The following is a 25,741-nucleotide window of genomic DNA, read 5'->3' as shown; positions in this document are numbered from 1 at the left end:
GAAACTGTGCACGGAGGGCCGACCCAATAATAGAGAGAAGGGAACTACCCCTGGTTTTCCTGGCTGGGTCTGACAGAGGAGTACGGAGATGGAAATTGTGCATGGTGCTCTAGGTGCAGGTCTGGGCGAGGATGATGTGGAGGCAGGAAACGTGCACAGTGTGGATCTGACCAGGGAATATGAGGTGGAAACCGTGCACCGTGCTCCCAGTGTGGGTTTGACCTGAGCAAACAGAGACAGGTGCTCCTGGTGTGGGGTGACCCAGGGATATGGAGATGAACTGTGCACGGAGCCCCAGTGTGGGTCTGACCGGGGAATACATGGACGGAAATTGTGCACGGCCCTCCCAGTCTGGGTTTGACACAGGGATGTAGAGACACTGATCTGTGCATGAAGCTCCAGAGCAAACAGGGACAGGAACTGTGCACAAGGCCCCGGGTGTGGGTCTGACACAGGGATATTGAGACGGGAACTGTAAACAGTGCTCCCAGTGTGGATCTGACTGGGGGAAATGGAAACGGAGGCTGTGCACAGTGCTCCCTGTGTGGGGCTGACGCAGGGATACAGAGACAGAAACTGTGCAAGGTGCTCTCAGTGTACGTTAGAACCGAGCAAACAGAGAGAGGATCTGTGCACGGTGCTCCTGGTATGGGTCTGATGCAGAGATACGGAGACAGGAATTGTGCACGGTGCTCCCGGTGTGGGTCTGACCCAGGGATACAGAGACAGGAACTGTTCACGGTGCTCCCAGTGTGGATCTGACCCAGGAATATGGAGACAGGAACTGTGCACGGTGCTCCCGGTGTGGGTCTGACCCAGAGATACAGAGACAGGAACTGTTCACGGTGCTCCCGGTGTGGTCTGACCCAGGTATATGAGACAGGAACAGTGCACGGTGCTCCTGGTATGGGTCTGACCCAGGAGAATACATAGACTGTAACTATGTATGGTGCTACAAGTGGGTGTCTGACCCTGGGATACGGAGACAGGATCTATGCATGCTGCTCTTGATGTGGTTCTGGTGCAGAGGTACTGAGACAGAAACTGGGCACGGTGCTTCCAGTCTGGGTCTGACAGGGGGATATGGAGAAGGAAACTGTGCATGGTGCTCCCAGTGTTGAACTGACACAGTAAAATGGAGACGGGAAGTACACCTGGTGCCTCCCAGTGTGAGTCTGAATGACGGAGACAGAGACAGGAACTGTCCACGCTTCTCCTGGTGTAGGCCTGACCCAGGGATATGGAGATGGTAACTGTGTACGGAGCTCCCAGGGTGCGTCTGACCCAGGGGAATACTTAGATTGGAACTGTGCACAGCACTCCCACTCTGGGTCTGACCCAGGGATATGGAGAATGGAATGGTGCATGTTGCTCCCGGTCTGGATTTAACCCGAGCAAAAAGGAGACAGCATTGGTGCACAGTGGTCTCGGTGTGTAATGGCCTAGAATTTCCCTACCGCAATACCCTCTATTTTTCTAAGCTCTATGTACCTATCCAGGAGTCTCTTAAAAGACCCTATTGTATCTGCCTCCACCACTGTCACTGGCAGTGCATTCCACGCACTCACCACTCTCTGTGCGAAAAATGTACCTCTGACATCCCCTCTGTACCTACTTCCAAACACCTTAAAACTCTGGCCCCTCACGTTAGCCATTTCAGCTCTGGGAAAAAAGCCTCTGGCTATCTACACCTCCTGTCATGCATTGTTCCCAGTAGTAAAGGCTAGTTTCACTCAACCTATTCTCATAAGGTACACCTCCAATCCAGGCAACATCCTTGTAAATCTCCTCTGCACTCTCTCTCGAGTATCCACATCCTTCCTATAGTGAGGTGAACACAGTCCTCCAAGTAGGTTCTAACTGAGTCTTATATAGCCTTAACATTACCTCACGGCTCTTGAACTCAGTCCCATGGTTGGTGAAGGACAACACACCATACACCTTCTTAACAACACTGTCAACCTGCACAGCAGCTTTGAGTGTCCTATGGACGCAAACCCCAAGATCTCATTGATCCTCCACACTGCCAAGAGTCTTACTACGAACGTTATATTCTGCCATCATATTTGACCAACCAAAATGAACCACTTCACACTTATCTGGGTTGAAGCTCATCTGCCAGTTCTGCATCCTATCGATCTCCCGCTGTAACCTCTGACAACCCTCCAGACTATCCACAACACCCCCAACCTTTGTGTCATCAGCAAACTTACCCTTCTACTTCTTCATCCAGGTCATTTATAAAAATCACGAAGAGTAGGGGTCCCAGAACAGATCCCTGAGGCACACCACTGGTCACCGTCCTCAATGCAGAATACAAACCACCTACACCCACTCTTTGCATTCTGTGGTCAAGCCAGTTCTGGATCCACAAATCAAGGTCTCCTTGGATCTGATGCCTCCTTACTTTCTGAATGAGCCTTGCATGGGGATCCTTATCTGGTTTACTGAAACCCATGTACACTACATCCACTGCTCTACCGTCATCCATGTGTTTTGTTACTTCCTCAAAGAATTCAATCAGGCTCATAAGGCACGACCTACCCTTGACAAAGCCATGCTGACTATCCCTAATCAGATTATGTCCCTCCAAGTGCTCATAAGTCCTGCCTCTCAGGATCTTCTCCAACAACTTGCCCACCACTGAAGTCAAACTCACTGTTCTGTAATTTCCTGGGTTATCTTTACTCCCTTTCTTGAACAAGGGAACAATGTTTGCAACATTCCAATCCTCCGGTAGTTCTCCCGTCCCTATTGATGATACAAAGATCTTCGCCAGAGGCTCAGCATTTGCTCCCTCACTTCCCATAGTAACCTGTGGTATATCTCATCCGGTCCCAGTGACCTACCTAATTTACTACCTTTCAAAAGCTCCAGCACATCCTCTTTCCTAATGTCTATATACTCAGGCGTTTCAGTCAGCCGTAGGTCATCCCCACAATTGCCAAGGTCCTTTTCACTGGTGAATACTGAAGCAAAGTACCTCCGCTACCTCCTCCAGCTCCACGCACATGTTTCCACTCCCGCTCCTGATTGTTCCTATTCTAATACAGCTCATCGTCTTGCTCTTCACATACTTGCAGAATGCCTTGGGGTTTTCCTTAATCCTGCTCGCCAAGGTCTTCTCATGGCTCCTTCTAGCTCTCCTAATTTCATTCTTAAGCTCCTTCCTTGCAACCTTGTAATTTTCTAGAGCTCTGTCAGTACCTAGTTTCCTGAACCTTTTGTGAGCTTTTCTTTTTTTCTGAACTAGATTTTCCACATTCTTTGTACACCATGGTTCTTTAACCCTAGCATTCTTTTCGTGCCTCAATGGAACATACCTATGCAGAACTCCATGCAAATGTTCCCTGAACATTTGCCACATTTCTGCCGTGCATTTCCCCAAACATCTGCTCCCAGCTTATGTTCCCAAGTAGCCTAATAGCATCATATTTCCCCCTACCCCAATCGAATGTTTTCACCAATTGTCTGGTTCCATCCCTCTCCAACACTATGGTAAGGGAGATAGAGTTGTGATCACTACCTCCAAAATGTTCTCCCACTGAGAAGGATCTGACACCTGATCAGGTTCATTTCCCAATACCAGATCAAGTACAACCTCTCCTCTAGTTGGCTTATCAACATATTGCATCAGGAAACCTTCCTGAACACACCTAACAAACTCCACCACATCCAAATCCCTTGCTTTAAGGAGATGCCAGTCAATATTAGGAAAGTTACTATCACTCATTACAACGACCCGTTCCAAAATCTGCCTCCCTATCTGCTGCTCGAAGTCTCTGTTACTATTGGGGGGTCTATACAAAACACCCAGTAGAGTTATTTCCCCCTTCCTCTTTCTGACTTCCACCCACTATGTCTCAGCACACAGTCCCTCCATGACTTGCTCCTTTTCTGCAGCCATGACACTATCTCTCATCAGCAGTGACACTCGCCCACCTCTTTTGCCTCCCTCCCTGTCCTTTCTGAAACATCCAAAGCCCAGCACACTCAGCAGCCATTCCTGTCCCTGAGACATGCAGATCTCTGTAATGGCCACAACGTCATAGTTCCACATATTAAACCATGCTCTAAGTTCATCTGCCTTGTTTATGTGGGTCGGATCCACACAGGGAATACTGCTCATCATTCCTGTCTCCATATCCAGGGGTCGGACCCATACCAGGAACACAGTGCACAGTTCCCATTTCCATATTCCCTGTATCTGACTCACACTGGAAGCACCGTGTAGAGATCCCATCTAAATATCCCTGGGCCCGACCTGCACTGAACTATGCATAATTCCCGTCTCTGTATCCCTGGGTCCGACCCACACTGAACTATGCACAATTCCCATCTCTGTATTCCTGGATCAGACCCACAACAGGAGCACCTACCGAATTTCCATTTCCCCATCCCTGGATCAGGCCACATCAGGAGCACCATGTACAGTTCCCGTCCCCATTTCCGATGGTCAGTCCCACACTGGGAGCACCGTTTACAGTTCCTGTCTCTGTATACCCCTCGAACACACCAACACTGGGAGCACCATGCACAGTCCTGGTCTCCCTGTTCTTGAGTCAGACCCACACCAGAACACCGTGCCAGTTCCTGTCCTTATATCAAACTGTGTCAGACCCACACTATAATCACTGTCAACAGCTCCTGTGTCTCTAACCCGGGGTGAGACCAGATTGGCAACACTGTGCACAGTTCCTGTCTCCGTATCCCTGAGTCATTTCCACACTGGGAGCACTGTGCGCAGTTTCTCTCTCCGAATCAACCTCTGTTAGACTGACATTGGGTTGGACATGCAGAGATCCCGTTTCCATATATCTGGGTCAGACCCACACTGGGTGCACCATTCATAATTCCTGTCTCTGCGTCTACAGGTGAGACCCACACAGGTTGCACTGTTTAGAGTTCCGGTCTCCATTTCCTTGTATCTGACCCACACTGGGAGCACCTTGCACAGTTCCCGTCTTGGTGTCTCTGGGTCAGACCCACGGCTGGAGTACCATGCACAATTAGAATTAGAATTAGAATGTATCAGACTCACAGTGGAAGAACCGCGCACAGTTCCCATCTGCCTATCCCTGGTTCAGTCCCACACCAGGAGGACTGTGTATGGTTCACATCTCTATATCCCTGACTCAGACTCATACTGGCTGACCCATCCACAGTTCCTGTCTCCGTATCCCTGGGTCAAAACCACACCGGGAGTACTATGCACAGTTTCTGTCTCCATATCCCTCGGTCAGACTTACACTTGGAGCACCATGCACAGTTACCATCCCTATATCCCTGTGTCAACCCCACACAGGGAGCACCATGCACAGTCTCTGTCTCATTTTCTCCCGGTCTGATCCACACCAGGAGCATTTTGCACTGTTCCCATATCTGTATTCTTGGTTCTGTCCCAAACTGGGAGCACTGTGCACAGTTCCTGTCTCTGCGTCTCTGAGTCAGATCATTCTGGCAGATCTATCCACAGTTCCTGTCACTATATAGAACCATAGAACATTACAGCACAGAAACAGGCCTTTTGGCCCTTCTTGGCTGTGTCGAACCATTTTTCTGCCTAGTCCCACTGACCTGCACATGGACCATATCCCTCCATACACCTCTCATCCATGTACCTGTCCAAGTTTTTCTTAAATGTTAAAAGTGAGCCCACACGTACCACTTCATCTGGCAGCTCATTCCACACTTCCACCACTCTCTGTGTGAAGAAGCCCCCCCTAAATGTTCACTTTAAATTTTTCCCCCTTTGCCCTTAACACATGTCTTCTGGTTTTTTTCTCCCCTTGCCTCAGTGGAAAAAGCCTGCTTGCAGTCACTCTATCTATACCCATCATAATTTTGTATACCTCTTATCAAATCTCCCCTCATTCTTCTACGCTCCAGGGAATAAAGTCCTAACCTATTCAACCTTTCTCTGTAACTCAGTTTCTCAAGTCCCAGCAACATCCTTGTAAATCTTCTCTGCACTCTTTCAACCTTATTTATATCCTTCCTGTAACTTGGTGACCAAAACTGAACACAATACTCCAGATTCAGCCTCACCAATGCCTTATACAACCTCACCATAACATTCCAGCTCTTATATTCAATACTTTGATTTATAAAGGCCAACGTACCAAAAGCTCTCTTTACGACCCTATCTACCTGTGACGACACTTTTAGGGAATTTTGTATCTGTATTCCCAGATCCCTCTGTTCTACTGCACTCCTCAGTGCCCTACCATTTACCTTGTATGTTCTAAAACAACAGGAATTCTGTAGATGCTGGAAATTCAAGCAACACACATCAAAGTTGCTGGTGAACGCAGCAGGCCAGGCAGCATCTGTAGGAAGAGGTACAGTCGACGTTTCAGGCCAAGACCCTTCGTCAGGACTAACTGAAGGAAGAGTGAGTAAGGGATTTGAAAGTTGGAGGGGGAGGGGAGATCCAAAATGATAGGAGAAGACAGGAGGGGGAGGGATGGAGCCAAGAGCTGGACAGGTGATTGGCAAAAGGGGATACGAGAGGATCATGGGACAGGAGGCCCAGGGAGAAAGACAAGGGGGGGGGACCCAGAGGATGGGCAAGAGGTATATTCAGAGGGACAGAGGGAGAAAAAGGAGAGTGAGAGAAAGAATGTGTGCATAAAAATAAGTAACAGATGGGGTACGAGGGGGAGGTGGGGCCTTAGAGGAAGTTAGAGAAGTCGATGTTCATGCCATCAGGTTGGAGGCTACCCAGACGGAATATAAGGTGTTTTTCCTCCAACCTGAGTGTGGCTTCATCTTTACAGTAGAGGAGGCCGTGGATAGACATGTCAGAATGGGAATGGGATGTGGAATTAAAATGTGTGGCCACTGGGAGATCCTGCTTTCTCTGGCGGACAGAGCGTAGATGTTCAGCAAAGCGGTCTCCCAGTCTGCGTCGGGTCTCGCCAATATATAAAAGGCCACATCGGGAGCACTGGATGCAGTATATCACCCCAGTCGACTCACAGGTGAAGTGTATCTTTTGGCTCCTCCCACTTCCTCCAAACTAAAGGTGTAGCTATGGGCACCCGTATGGGTCTGAGCTATGCCTGCCTTTTTGTTGGGTTTGTGGAACAATCTATGTTCCGTGCTTATTCTGGTATCTGTCCCCGACTTTTCCTTTGCTACATCGACGACTGCATTGGCGCTGCTTCCTGCACGCATGCAGAGCTCGTTGACTTTATTAACTTTGCCTCCAACTTTCACCCTGCCCTCAAGTTTACCTGGTCCATTTCCAACACCTCCCTCCCCTTTCTAGATCTTTCTGTCTCTGTCTCTGGAGACAGCTTAGCCACTGATGTCTACTATAAGCCTACTGACTCTCACAGCTATCTGGACTATTCCTCTTCTCACCCTGTCTCTTGCAAAAACGCCATCCCCTTCTCGCAATTCCTCCGTCTCCGCCGCATCTGCTCTCAGGATGAGGCTTTTCATTCTAGGACGAGGGAGATGTCTTCATTTTTTAAAGAAAGGGGCTTCCCTTCCTCCACTATCAACTCTGCTCTTAAACGCATCTCCCCCATTTCACGTACATCTGCTCTCACTCCATCCTCCCGCCACCCCACTAGGAATAGGGTTCCCCTGATCCTCACCTACCACCCCACCAGCCTCCGAGTCCAACATATTATTCTCCGTAACTTCCGTCACCTCCAACGGGATCCCACAACTAAGCACATCTTTCCCTCCTCCCCCCTCTGCATTCCACAGGGATCGCTCCCTACACAACTCCCTTGTCCATTCGTCCCCCCCATCCCTCCCCACTGATCTCCCTCCTGGCACTTATCCGTGTAAGCGGAACAAGTGCTACACATGCCCTTACACTTCCTCCCTTACCACCATTCAGGGCCCCAGACAGTCCTTCCAGGTGAGGCAACACTTCACCTGTGAGTCGACTGGGGTGATATACTGCGTCCGGTGCTCCCGATGCGGCCTTTTATATATTGGCGAGACCCGACGCAGACTGGGAGACCGCTTTGCTGAACATCTACGCTCTGTCCGCCAGAGAAAGCAGGATCTCCCAGTGGCCACACATTTTAATTCCACATCCCATTCCCATTCTGACATGTCTATCCACGGCCTCCTCTACTGTAAAGATGAAGCCACACTCAGGTTGGAGGAACAACACCTTATATTCCGCCTGGGTAGCCTCCAACCTGATGGCATGAACATTGACTTCTCTAACTTCCGCTAATGCCCCACCTCCCCCTCGTACCCCATCTGTTACTTATTTTTATGCACACATTCTTTCTCTCACTCTCCTTTTTCTCCCTCTGTCCCTCTGAATATACCTCTTGCCCATCCTCTGGGTCCCTCCCCCCCTTGTCTTTCTTCCCGGACCTCCTGTCCCATGATCCTCTCGTATCCCCTTTTGCCAATCACCTGTCCAGCTCTTGGCTCCATCCCTCCCCCTCCTGTCTTCTCCTATCATTTTGGATCTCCCCCTCCCCCTCCAACTTTCAAATCCCTTACTCACTCTTCCTTCAGTTAGTCCTGACGAAGGGTCTCGGCCTGAAACGTCGACTGCACCTCTTCCTACAGATGCTGCTTGGCCTGCTGCGTTCACCAGCAACTTTGATGTGTGTTCCTTGTATGTTCTATCTTGGTTTATCCTTCTAAAGTGTAATACCTCACACTTTTTTGTATTAAACTCCATCTGCCATTTTTCAGCCCATTTTTCCAGCTGGTCCAAATCCCTCTGCAAGTTTTGAAAACCTTCCTCACTGTCCACTACACCTCCAACCTTTGTATCATCAGCAAATTTGCTGATCCAATTTGCCACATTATCATCCAGATCATTGATATAGATGACAAATAACAATGGACCCGGCACTGATTCCTGTGGCACACCGCTGGTCACAGGCCTCCACTCAGAGAAGCAATCCTCCACTACCACTCTCTGGCTTCTTCCATTGAGCCAATGTCTGATCCAATTTACCATCTCTCCATGTATACCTAGCGAATGAATTTTCCTAGCTAACCTCCCATGTGGGACCTTGTCAAAGGCCTTACTGAAGGCCATGTAGACAACATCCACTGCCTTCCCTTCATCCACTTTCCTGGTAACCTCCTTGAAAAACTCCAATAGATTGGTCAAACATGACCTACCACGCACAAAGCCATGTTGACCCTCCCTGTCTATCCAAATACTTGTAGATCCTATCTCTTAGAACTCCTTCCAATAATTTACCTACTACCACATCAAACTTACCAGCCTATAATTTCCCAGATTACTTTTAGAGCCTTTTTTAAACCATACCCCTGGGTCAAACCTACACGAGGAGCATCACGTGTAATTCTGAAGGACAAACCGGCGTTGGGAGCAAAGCACTTCGAGAGGTTACTCCCAGGTCAGTGAAGGTTGTATAAAAGGAGAGCATCACAGGCGATCGGATATTCCAGAAGGCAATCAGTGTCGGGAGCAGAGCACTGCAAGTTAAATAAAAGTACAGAAGGGGCAAGCAGGGCGGCCATTGTTGGGGTAGGCCCAGTTGGATACAGGGAAATGGAGGTGGAAATTCTGAATGGTGCACCCAGTGAGAGTCCGACCCAGGGATATGGAGACGGGAAATACACACGTTGAATTCACCCAGTGTCAATCTAACCGAGTTAGTTTCAGAGAGAGAAACTGGGCACGGTGTTCCCGGTATGGGTCTGACTGAAGAATATGGAGACAGGAACTGTACATGGTGCTCCTGTTGTGGCCTGACCCAGGGATAGGGAAATGGAAATTCTGTACAGTGCTCCTGTTGCGGGTGTGACGCAGGAATACAGAGATGGGAATTGTGCATAGTTCAGTGTGGGTCTAATCCAGGAATACAGAGACGGGAATTGTGCATAGTTCACTGTGGGTCTGATCCAGGGATACAGAGACAGGAATGGGGCATAGTTCAGTGTGGCTCTGATCCAGGGATACAGAGACGGGAATTGGGCATAGTTCAGTGTGGGTCGGACCCAGGGATACAGAGACGGGAATTGTGCATGGTTCAGTGCGTGTCGGACCCAGGGATATTTAGATGGGATCTCTACACGGTGTTTCCAGTGTGGGTCCAACCAGGGAATATGGAGACAGGAACTGTGCACGATGTTCCTGGTATGGGCCCGACCCCGAGATATGGAGACAGGAACTGCGCACAGTGATCCCGGTGTGGGTCCGACCCACATAAACAAGGCAGATGAACTTAGAGTGTGGATTAATACGTGAAACTATGATGTTGTGGCCATTACAGAGACCTGCATGTCTCAGGGCAGGAATGGTTGCTGAGTGTGCTGGGCTTTAGATGTTTCAAAAAGGACAGGGAGGGAGGCAAAAGAGGTGGGCGGGTGTCACTGTTGATGAGAGATAGTGTCATGGCTGCAGAAAAGGAGCAAGTCATGGAGGGACTGTGTGCTGAGACATTGTGGGTGGAAGTCAGAAAGAGGAAGGGGGAAATAACTCTACTGGGTGTTTTGTATAGACCCCCCAATAGTAACAGAGACATCGAGGAGCAGATAGGAAGGCAGATTTTGGAACGGGTTGTTCTGATGGGTGATTTTAACCTTCCCAGTGTGCGTCCAACCTATAGGTATGGAGAGTGGAACTTTGTACAGTGTTCCCGGTGTGGGTCCGAACTATAGGTATGTAGCCTGTAACTGTACACAGTGTTCCCGGTGTGGGTCTGACCCTACATGTGGAGACTGGAACTGTGTACAGTGTTCCCAGTGTGGGTCCGACCCGAGATATGAAGTCTAGAACTGTTCCCTGTGTGCGACCAACCCTCGATATGGAGTCTGGAACAGTCTGCAGTGTTACCGCTGTGCGTCCGAACCTAGGCGTGGAGAGTGGAACTGTGTGCAGTGTTCCCAGTGTGGGTCCGACCTATAGGATATGGAAACAATTGACAATAGACAATAGGTGCAGGATTAGGCCATTCGGCCCTTCAAGCCTGCACCAACATTCACTGTGATCATGGGTGACCATCCACAATCAGTACCCCGTCCCTGCCTTCTCCCCATATCCCTTGACTCCGCTTTCATTAACAGTTCTATCTAACTCTTTTTTGAATGCATCCAGAGAATTGGCCTCCACTGCCTTCTGAGGCAGAGCATTCCACAGATCCACAACTCTCTGTGTGAAAAAGTTTTTCCTCAACTCCGTTCTAAATTGTCTACCCCTTATTCCTAAACTGTGGCCTCTGGTTCTGGACTCCCCCAACATCGGGATCATGTTTCCTGCCTCTAACGTGTCCAATCCCTTAATAGTCTTATATGTTTCAATCAGATCCCCTCTCATCCTTCTAAATTCCAATGTCTACAAGCCCAGTCGCTCCAATCTTTCAACATATGACCGTCCCGCCATCCCGGGAATTAACCATGTGAACCCCCGCTGCACTCCCTCAATAGCAAGAATGTCCTTCCTCAAATTTGGAGACCAAAACTGTACACAATACTCCAGGTGTGGTCTCACCAGGGCCCTGTACAAGTGCAGAAGGACCTCTTTGCTCCTGTACTCAACTCCCCTTGTTATGAAGGCCAGCATGCCATTAGCTTTCTTCACTGCCTGCTGTACCTGCATGCTTGCTTTCAGTGACTGATGAACAAGGACACCTAGATCTCGTTGTACTTCCCCTTTTCCTAACTTGACACCATTCAAATAGTAATCAGCCTTCCTGTTCTTGCCACCAAAGTGGATAACCTCACATTTATCCACATTAAACTGCATCTGCCCGCTCACCCAACCTGTCCAAGTCACCCTGCATTACCTCAACATCCTCCGCACATTTCACACTGCCACCCAGCTTTGTGTCATCTGCAAATTTGCTAATGTTACTTTTAATCCCTTCATCTAAATCATTAATGTATATTGTAAACAGCTGCGGTCCCAGCACCGAGCATTGCGGTACCCCACTGCCATTCCGAAAGGGACCCGTTAATCCCTACTCTTTGGTTCCTGTCTGCCAACCAATTTTCAATCCATGTCAGTACCCTACCCCCAATACCGTGTACCCTAATTTTGCCCCTTAATCTCCTATGTGGGACCTTATCAAAGGCTTTCTGAAAGTCCAGGTACACTACATCCACTGGTTCTCCCTTGTCCATTTTCATAGTTACATCCTCAAAAAATTTCAGAAGATTAGTCGAGCATGATTTCCCCTTTGTAAATCCATGCTGACTCCGATCTATCCTGCTACTGTTATCCAAATGTGTCACTATTTCATCCTTTATAATTGATTCCAGCATCTTCCCCACCACTGATGTCCGGCTAACTGGTCTATAATTCCCTGTTTTCTCTCTCCCTCCTTTCTTAAAAAGTGGCTACCCTCCCGTCCTCAGGAACTGATCCTGGATCTATAGAACATTAGAAAATAATTACCAATGTGTCCATGATTTCTAGAGCCACCTCCTTAAGTACCCTGGGGTGCAGACCATCAGGCCCTGGGGATTTATCAGCCTTCAGTCCCATCAGCCTATCCAACACCATTTTCTGTCTAATGTGAATCTCCTTCAGTTCCTCTGTCCTGGGTCCTCCGGCCACTATTACATCTGGGAGATTGTTTGTGTCTTCCCTAGTGAAGACAGATCCAAAGTACCTGTCCAGCTCATCTGCCATTTCCTTGTTCCCCATAATAATTTCACCCGCTTCTGTTTTCAAGGGCCCAACTTTGGTCTTAACTAATTTTTTCCTCTTCACATACCTAAAGAAGCTTTTACTATCCTCCTTTATATTCTTGGCTAGCTTGCCTTCGTACCTCATCTTTTCTCCGCGTATTACCTTTTTAGTTATCTTCTGTTGCTCTTTAAAAGTTTCCCAGTCCTCTGGCTTCCCGCTCATCTTTGCTATGTTATACTTCTTCTCTTTTATTTTTATACTGTCCTTGACTTCCCTTGTAAGCCACGGTCACCCTTTACTCCCCTTAGAATGAACTGATCCTGCACCTTCTGCATTATTCCCAGAAATACCTGCCATTGTTGTTCCACTGTCATCCCTGCTAGGGCATCTTTCCAGTCAACTTTGGCCAGCTCCTCCCTCATAGCACCATAGTTCCCTTTGTTCAACTGTGATACTGACACTTCCGAGTTTCCCTTCTCCCTCTCAAATTGGAGATTAAAACTTATCATATTATGGTCACTACCTCCTAATGGCTCCTTTACCTCGAGTTCCCTTATCAAGGCCGGTTCATTACACAACACTAAATCCAGAATTACATCCCTGGTAGGTTCCAGTACAAGCTGCTCTAAGAATCCATCTCGGAGGGACTCCACAAACTCCCTTTCTTGGGGTCCAGTACCAACCTGATTTTCCCAGCCTACCTGCATGTTAAAATCCCCCATAACAACCGTAGCATTACCTTTGTGACATGCCAATTTAAACTCGGTTCAACTTGCACTCTACATCCAGACTACTGTTTGGGGGCCTGTAGATAACTCCCATCAGGGTCTTTTTGCTCTTACAGTTTCTCAGTTCTATCCATACTGACTCTACATCTCCTGATTCTGTGTCCCCCCTCGCAAGGGGCTGAATATCATTCCTCACCAACAGAGCCACCCCACCCCCTCTGCCCACCTGTCTGTCCTTTCGATAGGATGTATATCCTTGAATATTCATTTCCCAGCCCTGGTCCTCCTGCAGCCATGTCTCTGTTATTCCTAAAACATCATACTTGCCAATTTCCAACTGAGCCTCAAGCTCATCCACTTTATTTCTTATACTTCATGCAATCATATATAATATTCTTAATCCATTACTCCCCTCACCTTTCACATCGATTCCTGTTGCACTTGACCATACTCTCCGATCCCTTCCTGAGCTTTCTGCTAATTCTGTTGTCTTTCTTAACTTTCCTTATTCCCTTTAACTCCATCCTTATATTTCCTCCCCTCCCCACCGCACTACTTAGTTTAAACACACCCGTGTAACAGGGGCAAACCTGCCTGCCAGAACGCTGCTCCCCCGCCTGTTAAGGTGCAACCCGTCCCTTCTGTACAATTCATCCTTACCCCAAAACAAATCCCAGTGGTCTAAGAATCTAAATCCCTGCTCCCAGCACCAGCTCCTCAGCCACACATTCAGATCCCCTGTCTCCCTGTTCCTGCCCTCACCAGCACGGGGAACTGGAAGCAAACCGGAGATAACCACCCTGGAGGTCCTGCTTTTCAGCCTTCTTCCGAGTTCTCTGAAGTCACGTAGCAGAATTTCTTTCCTCCTCTTCCTGAGGTCATTTGTGCCGACATGCACCACCACTTCCGGCTGTTCACCTTCACCCCTGAGGGTGCCCTGAAACTGGTCCATGACGTCCTGGATCCTGGCACCAGGGAGGCAACACACCATCCTTAAATCCCGCCTGTTGCCACAGAAACCCCTTTCTGTACCTCTCAGACCGGAACTGTGTACAGTGTTCCCGGTGGGAGTCCAACCCTGGATATGGAGAGTGGATCTGTGTACAGTGCTCCCGGAGTGGGTCCGACCTATAGGTATGGAAATTGGAACAGTGCACAGTGTTCCCGGTTTGGGTCTGACCCTGGATATGGAGACAACAACTGTGCACAGCATTCCCCGTGTGGGTCCAAGCTGAGGTACGGAGACTGGAACTGTGTACAGTGTTGATCCAACCTGTATGTTAGGATGCTGGAACTGGAAACAGTGTCTCCGGTGTGGGACCGACCCATAGGTACGGAGACTGGAACTGTGTACAGTGTTGATCCAACCTGTATGTTAGGAGGCTGGAACTGGAAACAGTGTCTCCGGTGTGGGACCGACCCATAGGTACGGAGACTGGAACTGTGTACAGTGTTGATCCAACCTGTATGTTAGGAGGCTGGAACTGGAAACAGTGTCTCCGGTGTGGGACCGACCCATAGGTACGGAGACTGGAACTGTGTACAGTGTTCCCAGTGTGTGTCCGACCTATAGAAATGGAGACTGGAACTGTGTACAGTGTACAGTGTGTATCCGACCAATAGGTTTGGAGGCTGGAACAGTGCACAGTGTTCCCAGTGTGGGTCCAACCTAGAGGTATGGAGAACTGAACTTGTACAGTGCTCCCGGTGTGAGTCAGATCTATAGATATGGAGAGTGAAACTGTGTATAGTGTTCCCAATGTGGGTCCAACCTAGAGGTATGGAGAACTGAACTTGTACAGTGCTCCCGGTGTGAGTCAGATCTATAGATATGGAGAGTGAAACTGTGTATAGTGTTCCCAATGTGGGTCCAACCTAGAGGTATGGAGAACTGAACTGTGTACAGTGCTCCCGGTGTGTGTCCGACCCTGGATATGGAGACTGGAACTGTGTACAGTGCTCCTGGTGTGGGTTCAAACTATATGTATCGTGACTGGAACTGCATACAGTGTTCCCGGCGTGGGTCCAACCTACAGGTATGGAGAATGGAACTATGTACAGATTTCCGGGTGTGGGAACGACACCGTATATGAAGTCGAGAACTGTGTACTGTGTTCCCGGTGTGTGTCTGACCCTGGATTGGAGACTGGAGCTGTGTACAGTGTTACTGGTATTAGTCTGACCTATAGGTATGGAGACTGGAACAGTGAACAGTGTTTCTGGTGTTGCTGACCCTAAAGATAGAGACTGGAATTCTGTACAGTGTTCCCGGAGTGGGTCCGAACTACACGTATTGAGACTGGAACTGTGCACAGCGTTCCACGTGTGGGTCTGGATACTGGAACTGTGTACAATGTACCCAGTGTAGGTCCGACCTATAGATATGGAGGTGGGAACTGTGTACAATGTTCCCAGCATGGCTCCAACATCAGTATGGAGACTGGAAATGTGGACAGTGCTCCCGGTGTGGGTCCAACCCTAGATATGGAGACTGGTACACTGCACAATGTTCCCAGTGTGGGACCGACCCTGGATACAGAGAGTGGAACTGTGTACAGTGTTCCCTGTGTGGGTCTGACCTATAGGTATGGAGAATGGAACTGTGCACAGATTTCCCACTATGGGAACGACACTAGATATGAAGTCAAGAACTATGCACAGTGCTCATGGTGAGGGATTGACCCGAGGTATGGAGACTGGAACTATGCACAGTGTTCCCGGTGTCAGACTGATCCTAGATATGGAGACGGGAACTCTGTACAGAGTTCCTGGAGTGGGTCCAATCTAGAGGTATGGAGAGTGGAACAGTGCAGTGTTCCCAGTGTGGGTCCAAGCCTAGATATCGATACTGGAACTGTGCCCAGTGTCCCTGGTGTGGTACCGACCTTGAGGGATGGAGATTGGGACTGTGTACTGTGCTCCTGGTGTGGGACCGACCTATAGGAATGGAGATTGGAACTGTGCACAGTGTTCCCGGTGTGGGTCCGAACTATACGTATCGAGACTGGAACTGTGCACTGTGTTCCCAGGATGGGTCCGACCAATAGGAATGGAGACTGGAACTGTTTACAGTGTTCCCGGTGTGGATTCAACCTAGAAGAATGGAGACTGGAACTGTGCACAGTGCTCCCAGTGTGGGTCCAACCCTAGATATGGAGACTGGAATTGTGCACAGCGTTCCCGGCGTGAGTCTGACCCAAGACATAGAGCCTGGAACTGTGTCCACTGTTCCCGGTGTGGGTCCGACCGAATTGTGAGGAGTCTGGAACTGTGTCCACTGTTCCCGGTGTGGGTCCGACCGAATTGTGAGGAGACTGGAACTGTGTCCACTGTTCTCGGTGTGGGTCTGACCGATTTGTGAGGAGACTGGAACTGTGTCCAGTCTTCCCGGTGTGGGTCAGACCTATAGGAATGGAGAGCGGAACTGTGCACAGTGTTCCTGGTGTGGGATTGAGCCTAGATATGGCGACCGGAACTGTGTGCCATGTTCCCGGGGTGTGCCTGACCTATAGGTATGGAGAGCGGAACTGTGCACAGTGCTCCCGCTGTGGGCCCGACCTATAGGAATGGTGACGGAAATTGTGCACAGTTTTCCCAGTGTAAGTCAAACCTATAGATATGGAACTGGAACTGTGTACAGTGATCCTGGTGTGGGCCGGAACTGTATATATTGAGACTAGAACTATGCACAGTGTTCCCAGGGTGGGTCCGACTTATAGATATGTAGAGTGGAACTATGTCCACTGTTCCCGGTATGGGTCCGACCGATTTGTGAGGAGACTGGAACTGTGTCCTGTCTTCCCGGTGTGGGTCAGACCTATAAGAATGGAGAATGGAACTGTGTGCCATGTTCCCGGTGTGGGTCTGACTTATAGATATGTAGAGTGGAACTGTGTACAGTGTTCCCTGTGTGGGACCGACCTATAGGTATGGGGACTAGAACTGTGTATAGTGTTCCCTTTGTGGGTCCGTCCCTAGATATGGAGACTGGAACTGTGAACAATGTTCCTGGTCTGCGTCCGACCATAGTTATGATGTCTAGAACTGTGTACAGTGTTCCTTTTGTGCGTCCGTCCCTAGATATGGAGACTGGAATTGTGAACAGTGTTCCCGATGTGGGTGCGAGCTATGGGAATAGAGACTGGAACTGTGCACAGTGTTCCCCGTGTAGGATTGACCCGAGATATGGAGACTGGAACTGTGCACAGTGGTCCCGATGTGGGTCAGACCCTAGATATAGATGGTGGAACTGTGCACAGTGTCTCTGGTGTGGGACCGACCTTGAATTATGGAGACCGTAACTGTGCACAGTGGGTCTATGTCAGTACCTCCGGCTAAACTCTGCCTTCTTGTGTGTTTGCCCCTAGCTGTCAGTCTGTTGTTTTGTATTGCTATGTGCTCCTGTCCTCACTCCTGCTCTACTCCGGCCCCTGTATTACTGAGTACTCCGTCTCTCACCTGTTTCTCACTATTACCTGTATCGCTGCCACCTGGGTCTCCAGGTGCTCCACCTATCATCTGCCTCTCTGTGTATTGTCAGTGTGTTTCAGTCCTGTGTTTTCACCTGTTTGTTGTCAGATTGTGCCAGTAAATTTTCCTGAGCCTTTCCAGCATTCGTATCTGTACTCTGTCCGTCTGAATATCGACTCTGCCTGTTTCCCGATTCTGGTTTTTGGATTTCTCTGGATGTTTTGATCTCTGCCTGAACTTTGATGTAGACTTTGTTTGCACCTCAGGATTTGTTACTCAATTAATATCACTGTGTGCACGGTACTGGGTCTGCGATTGGATCCCTGCTCCAGTGCCCTGACAGTACAATCTGGCCAGAATGGATCTAGCAGACCCCGGTCATCTGAGAGCTGTCCTGGAACAACAGGGAGTGATGCTGGGGAGACACCAGCACCAGCTGGACTCCGTGTTCCGGGTAGTGGGGTCACTTTCTGCCAATGTAGCTGATCTTGGTACCCAGACTCAGTCACTCGAGCTGTCCCAGAGCACTCATCAACATTCTGTCACTGCATCTTCCGCCCCACCCTCCACGTTCTCGCTTACTCCCCCCGTCCAGGAGCCCCGCCTGCCTCTGCCAGTAAAGTACTTAGGTGGGCCCGGTACCTATCGCTCTTTCCCAGTGCACCCTCATTTTTGAACTACAACCAACAACATTTCTGACTGATCGAGCCAAGGTGGCCTACGTCATCACCCAACTGTCCGGTCGGGCGAGAGAATGGGGAACAGCTGTCTGGGAGGCAGGCTCCCCTTTCTGCATCAGTTTTCAGTTATTTTCTGAGGAGGTGAGGAAAGTGTTTGATCGCTCCAAATGTGGGAGAGGCTGCCCAGGGATACGGAGACAGGAACTGTGCACGGTGCTCCCCGTGTGGGCCTGACACATGGATATGGAGACGGGAACTGTGCACGGTGCTCCCAGTGTGGGCCTGATGCATGGATATGGAGACGGGAACTGTGCATGGTGCTCTCAGTGTGGGTCTGACCCAGGGATACGGAGACGGGAACTGTGCACGGTGCTCCCCGTGTGGGCCTGACGCATGGATATGGAGACGGGAACTGTGCATGGTGCTCCCAGTTTGTGTCTGAACCAGAGCCTAGGACCAGAGGGCATAGCCTCAGAATAGAGGGGTGTTCTTTTAGAATGAATGAGGAGGAATTTCTTTAGCCAGAGACTGGTGAATCTGTGGAATTCTTTGCCACAGGCAGCTGTGGAGGCCAAGTCTTCATCAACCTCTGTCTTAAATATACATAGATTCTCAACTGGTCAGGCCATGAAGGGATACAGGGAGAGGCTGAGAGGAAAATTGGATCAGCCATGATGAAATGGCAGAGCAGACTTGATGGGCCAAATAGTCTAATTCTGCTCCTGTACCTTATGGTCTTATTATCATCCTTGCCCGTGTTCTTCTCCAATAAATTTTGGCCATCTCTCTCTCTCATGCCTACTCTTTATCCACTGTACTACTACCGGCTTTAGCTTCTCCTTCTCGAATTTCAGGGTGAATTTGATCATATTATGATCATGTTCCCCTAAGGGTTCTTTTACATTAAGCTCTCTAATCAATTCTGGTTCAACACCCAATCAGAATAGTTGATCCCTAGTGGGCTCAACCACGAGCTGCTCTAAAAAGCCATCTCATAGGCATGCCAAAAATTCATGTTCTTGGGATCCAGCCCCAACCTGATATTCACAATCTACCTGCATATTGATGCCCCCATGACTATTGTAATATTGCTCTATTGGCGTTCGTTTTCTATCCCCTGTTGTAATTTGTAGACCACACACGTCCTTACTACTGTTCAAGGGTCTGTATTCAACTCCTATCAGGGTCTTTTTACCCTTGCAGTTCCTCAGCTCTGATTCAATGATTCACCCATGAATTCACCTCTTTCTAATGATTTGATTTCATTTTTTACCAACAGAGCAATGCCACCCCCTCTGCCTCCCTGGCTGTCCTTTCGATACAATGGGTATCCTTGGATGTTAGGCTATTGCTATTATGTTGACTCAGGCCTAAGGGGTATAGGCTCCCATCTATAATCACCTTTCTGCCATGATTCAGTGAGGCCTACAACATCATACATGGTAATCGTGCTAAGATCATACAGGTAACAAGCTCATCTATCTTATTCCATACTCTGCACGCATTTAAATATAACATCTTCAGTCCTTAATTCACCCTTTTCGATTTTTGTCTGCCTTTTACAATGCAGCTCATCCTGTTGACTGGAATTCTGCCCTATCATCAGCCTCCCTTTGCTAGGAGTCTCACTACACCTGGCTCTTAGATAGATAGATAGATAGTCATACTTTATTGATCCGGAGGGAAATTGGGTTTCGTTACAGTTGCACCAACCAAGGATAGAGTATAATATAGCAATATAAAACCATAAATAATTAAATAGTAATATGTAAATTACGCCAGATGGAAATAAGTCCAGGACCAGCCTATTGGCTCAGGGTGTCTGACCCTCCTAGGGGGGAGTTGTAAAGTTTGATGGCCACAGGCAGGAATGACTTCCTATGACGCCCTGTGTTGCATCTCGGTGGAATGAGTCTCTGGCTGAATGTACTCCTGTGCTCGCCCAGTAAATTATGTAGTGGATGGGAGACGTTGTCCAAGATGGCATTGCTTATAAACCAACAACCTCATCTTCAACGCTATCAATCCAGCTCCCATCCTCCTACCAAATTAGTTTAAACCCACCAGAACAATTCTGGCCAACCTGCCTGCCAGGATATTGGACCCTCTCGGGTTCAGGTGTAATCTATCCCTTTCGTACAGGTCGTAACTTCCCCAGAAGAGATTCCAATGACCCATAAATCTGAAATGCTGCCCCCTGCAACAGTTCCTCAGCCGTGCATTTGTCTGCCAAGTAAGCCTATTCTTACCCTCAGTGGCACGTGGCGCAGGAAGCAGTCCAGAGATTACTACCACAGAGGTCCTGTTTTTCAGCTTTCTACCTAGCTCCCTAAAATCCCTCTCCAGGACCTTCTCATCTCATCCACCTATATTACTAGTGCCAATATGCATCAAGACTTCTGGCTGTTCACCATCGCCATGCACCTGATCTGAAACGCTCCCTGATCCTGGTACCTGGGAGGCAACGTACTATCCGGGTGTCCCTATCGCACCCACAGAACCTCGTCTCTGCTCCCCTGACGAGGGGATCTCCTATTAACACTGTACTCCTCTTCACCTCTGTGTTCCTCGGAGCCACAGAGCCAGTGACCTGCTCCCCTCTGGTGTGTCACTGCCCTCAGCAGCATCTAAAGTTGTACAATTGTTATTGCGGGGAATGGTCACGGGTGTACAGTTCCCCCTCCTCCTCCTGACAGTCGCCCAGTTACCTGTCTCCTGCGAGGTACCTTTCTGTAGCTGCGGTCTATCACCTCCTCGTTCTCCCATTTGAGTCAAAGGTTATCGAGCAGCCGCTCCAGTTCCTCAATACGTTCTCTCAGGAGCTGCAGCTCGGTGCAGATGTGCTGCTGTGGGAGACTGGAGATCTCCCAGACTTCCCACATCCCGCACAGAATACAAAACACTGCCTCTGGAACCATTCTCACTGCACGACTATGTCCGAGCAGATGAGGAATGAACAAATAAGAACAGAATAATTTACCTTGCCCAAGCCTGATCTAGCCTAAACCTAATTGCAGCAATGGCTGGAATTTTTGGAAGCAATTCGGAAGGTGCAGGATGGATACATCCCAAAGGGAAAGAAAAATTTTAAAGGCAAGATGACACAACCGTGGCTAACAGGGGAAGTCAAAGCCAAAGAGGACAGAAATTAGAGCAAAAATTGTGGGAAGTTAGTGGATTGGGAAGCTTTCAAATACCAACAGAAGGCAACCAAAAAGTTCTTAAGAAGGAAAAGATAGCATATGAAGGTAAGCTTGCCAATAATATTGAAGAGGATTCCAAAAGTTTCTTCAGATACATAGTGTAAAAGAGAGGTGAGAGTAGATATTGGACTGCTGGAAAATTATGTTGGAGAGCTAGTAAATGCAAGGAAATGGCGGATTAACTGAATACGTTCTTTGCATCACACTTCATGGTGGAAGACACTAGCAGTATGGCAGAAATTTGAGAGTGTCAAGGGTGCAGATGTGTGCGAAGTTACCTTTACTAGGGGAAAAAGTTCTTGGGAAACTGGAAGGTCTGAAGGTAGATAAGTCACCTGGACCAGATAATAGACACCTCAGGGTTCTGAAAGAGGTGGTTGAGGAGATTGTGGATGCATTAGTAATGATCTTTCAAGAATCACTAGATCCTGGAATGGACCTGGGGAATGGAAAATTGCAAATACCACCCCACTCTTCAAGAAGGGAGAGGCGTAGAAGAAAGAAAATGATATGTCAGTTAGTCTGACTTCAGTGCTTGGGAAGAAGTTGGAGTCAATTGTTGAAGATGTGGTTTTGGGACACTTGGAGGCACATGATAAAATATGCCATAGTCAGCATGGTTTCCTCAAGGAAAAATCTTGCCTGATAATTCTGTTGGAATTCTTTGAAGAAATGACAAGCAGGATAGACAAAGGAGAATTGGAGGATGTTGTGTATTTGGATTTTCAGAAGGCCTTTGACAAGGTGCCACACGTGAAGCTGCTTAACAAGTTAAGAACCCACAGTATTACAGGAAAGATACTAGCATGGATAGAGGATTGGCTGATTGGCAGGTGACCAAGTGTGGGAATAAAAGGAACCTTTTCTGATTGGCTTCTGGTGACTAGTGATGTTCCACAGGGGTCAGTATTGGGACCACTTTTTATATTCTATGTCATTGACATAGTTGACAGATTTGATGGCTTTGATAGGTGCAGGGACAGGTAGTTTTGAGGAAGTAAGGAGGCTACAGAAGGACTTAAACAGATTAGAAAAATGGGCAAAAAAAGTGGCAGATGGAATAAAGTGTCTGGAAATTTATGGACATGCACTTTGGTAAGAGAAATAAAAGGGTAGACTATTTTCTAAACAAAGAGTAAATACAAAATTGAGGTACAGAATGGACTTGGGATTCCTTGTGCAGGATTCCTTAAAGGTTAAATTGCAGATTGAGTCAGTGGTGAGGAAGGCAAATGCAATTTTAGCATTCATTTTCAGAGGAGAGAAATAGAAAAGCAAGAATGTAATGTGGCTTTATAAAGCACTGATGAGGCCTCACTTGGAGTATAGTGAGCAGTTTTGGGCCCCTTATCTTAGAAAGGATGTGCTGAAACTGGAGAGGGTTCAAAGGAGGTTCATGAAAATGATTCCAGGATTGAATGACTTGTCATATGAAGAACATTTGATGGCTCTGGGCCTGTACCCACTGGGATTCAAAGAAAGAGGGGTGACCTCATTGAAACCTATCAAATCGTAAAAGGTCTAGAATGGATGTTTCCTATGGTGGGAGTGTCTAAGATCAGAGGACCCAGTCTCAGAATAGAGGGGTGTCCTTTAAAATAGAGATGAGGAGGAATTTCTTTAGCCAGAGAGGTGAATCTGAAGAATTCATCGCCACAGGCAGCTGTGGAAGCCAAGTCAAATTGGGTATATTTAAGACAGAGGTTGATAGATTCTTGATTAGTCAGGGCATGAAGGGATATGGGGAGAAGGCAGGAGATTGGGGCTGAGAGCGAAAATGGATCTGCCATGATGAAATGGCGGAGCAGACTCGATGGGCCAAATGGCCTAATTCTGCTCCTATGTCTTGTAGGAATAGGAAGACCCAGGGATATGGAGGTGTGAACTGTGCACGGTGCTCTCACCATGGGTCTGACTCACAGTCACGGGGAAAGGAACTGCATGGTACTTCCGGTTTTGAGAGGGTAAAAAGATTATTACAGCGTCACCTTCGAGTTACAACTCTCAAGGGCTCACCTGCTAAAATTTTGGAGTGAATCTTCCTGCAGTTATTAAGGAACTAATCACAAACTAATTAGATCTGGAAATTTTATCAGAACTGCAGATCTATTCTGAGTATCTGGGTCACAATTGCGACTCAGAGGGATCCATCTGTTTGAACTGACCGTGACCATCTCAAAGCGCATCACCACTCATAACAAATCCCCAGAAAGAGTTGACCTGCTGTCTGAGACAGTTAGTGGGGAGCAGTGACGAGAGGGTTAATCCTCCCTGACAGGGAACAAACCCAGGGGTACAGGGACGTGGTTCCCTGAAAGTGGAGTCACAGGTAGACAGGGACCCTGGGGAGTGTTGTAGAACAGTGTGACCCTGGGGTACGGGGACATGGTTCCCTGAAAGTGGAGTCACAGGTAGACAGGGACCCTGGGGATTGTTGTAGAACAGAGTGACCCAGGGGTATGGGGACATGGTTCCCTGAAAGTGGAGTCACAGGTAGACAGGGCAGTGAAGAAGACGTTTGCCATGCTGGCCTTCATCAGTCAGGGCACTGAGTACAGGAGTTGGAACGTTATGTTACAGTTGTACAAGACGTTGGTGAGGCCGCACTTGGAGTATTGTGTTCAGTTCTGGTCACCCTGCTGTAGGAAAGATGCCATTGAGCTGGAGGGAGGGCAGAGGAGATTTACAAGGATGTTACCGGGGCTCAGAGATTGAGTTCTAGAGAGGTTGGACGGGTTGGGACGTTATTCCTCGGAGTGTAGGAGACTGAGGGGTGACCTTACAGAGGTGTATAAAACCACGAGGGGCACTGATAGGGTGAATGGGTGCCTGGGCTGGACAATCAAGAACCAGAGGGCACAGGTTTGAGGTGAGGGGTGAGAGAGATTTAGTAGGGACCTAAGGGGTAGCTTTTTCATCTAGAAGGTGGTCCGTCAACACTCTCTATGGTCCTGCCATTAAGTGTCCTGTCTCTTTACATTTGACCTTCCAAAAGTGCAACACTTCACACTTGCTCAGATCTGCCATTTCTGGGCACAGGTATACCTGTAACTGATCTGCAGGTATATCACTCTGTATATCTTGATAGTTTTCTACACTGTCCACACTCCACCAGTCTTCATATGCACCAAACCCACTCACCAACCCACCCACACTTCCATCCAGATCACTGATATCTGAGATCCCAGTACAGATCACTGCAGAACAAAACCATCCGGAATATGGCCCATTGACCGTTACTCTCTGTTTTCTGTAGACAAGCAGATTCTGAACCCAAACAGCCAATTCATGACGGATCCCATGCATCTTAGTCTTCTAGATCCCATGAGGGACCTTTTCAAACACCTTCCCAAAGCCAGTGTGAGAATATCCCCTGCTCCAACCTCACCAGGTTTTCACTCTGGGGAGATGATTGAGCTGGAAATGGTGCTGAAGAGATTTACGAGGATGTTGCCAGGACTCAGGGACTGATTTATGGAGAGAGGTTGGGCAGCTTGAGACTGAGGGGTGACCTCACAGAGATGTATAAAACCCCGAGGGGCACAGATAGGATGAACGTGCACAGTCTTTTTCCTCAGGGTTGGGCAATCAAGAACCAGGGGGCATAGGTTTAAGGTGAGAGGGGAGAGAGATTTAATTGGGACCCGAGGTGCAACATTTTCACCCAGAGGGTGATCCGTCTATGAGACAAACTGCCAGAGGAAGTTCAAAGTAAATTTATTATCAAAGTGTATGTATTTTATTATACAAACCCTGAGATTCATTTTCTTGCAAGCATTCATAATAAATACAAGAAACACAATAGAATCAGTGAAAGACCACCCAACAGGATGGACAGGTGACCAGTCTGCAAAACACAACAAACTATGCAAACACACAAATAAAAGAAACTAATAATAATAACAGAGACTGAAACATGGGTTCCTCGTGGCAATACAGAACCAGGCAGTTAACTTAAAAAAATGATCAGAAGTACATAATAAAAGACTAACAAATCCAAGAGGATAGATGTAGAAAATGCCAAGAGAAACCAGAAACAATCCAAGTCATTACAGGATC

At 48.2% G+C, this 25,741-nt stretch overlaps 1 protein-coding gene across 1 annotated transcript in view; it reads left to right on the top strand.

The window, feature by feature from the left end:
• The window catches only part of LOC140190183 (uncharacterized), a 73,699-nt gene extending 48,546 nt beyond the window's left edge, over positions 1-25,153 (top strand). The window contains exon 8 of the mRNA XM_072246696.1: positions 24,939-25,153. Coding sequence (XP_072102797.1) covers positions 24,939-25,153 — 215 coding nt within the window. The remainder of the gene's footprint in view (positions 1-24,938) is intronic.
• The last annotated feature ends 588 nt before the right edge of the window (positions 25,154-25,741 follow it).

This window comes from Mobula birostris, chromosome 29 (genome assembly GCF_030028105.1).
Source record: "Mobula birostris isolate sMobBir1 chromosome 29, sMobBir1.hap1, whole genome shotgun sequence".
NCBI lineage: Eukaryota > Metazoa > Chordata > Chondrichthyes > Myliobatiformes > Myliobatidae > Mobula > Mobula birostris.
This window is presented reverse-complemented; position numbering and strand designations above follow the sequence as displayed.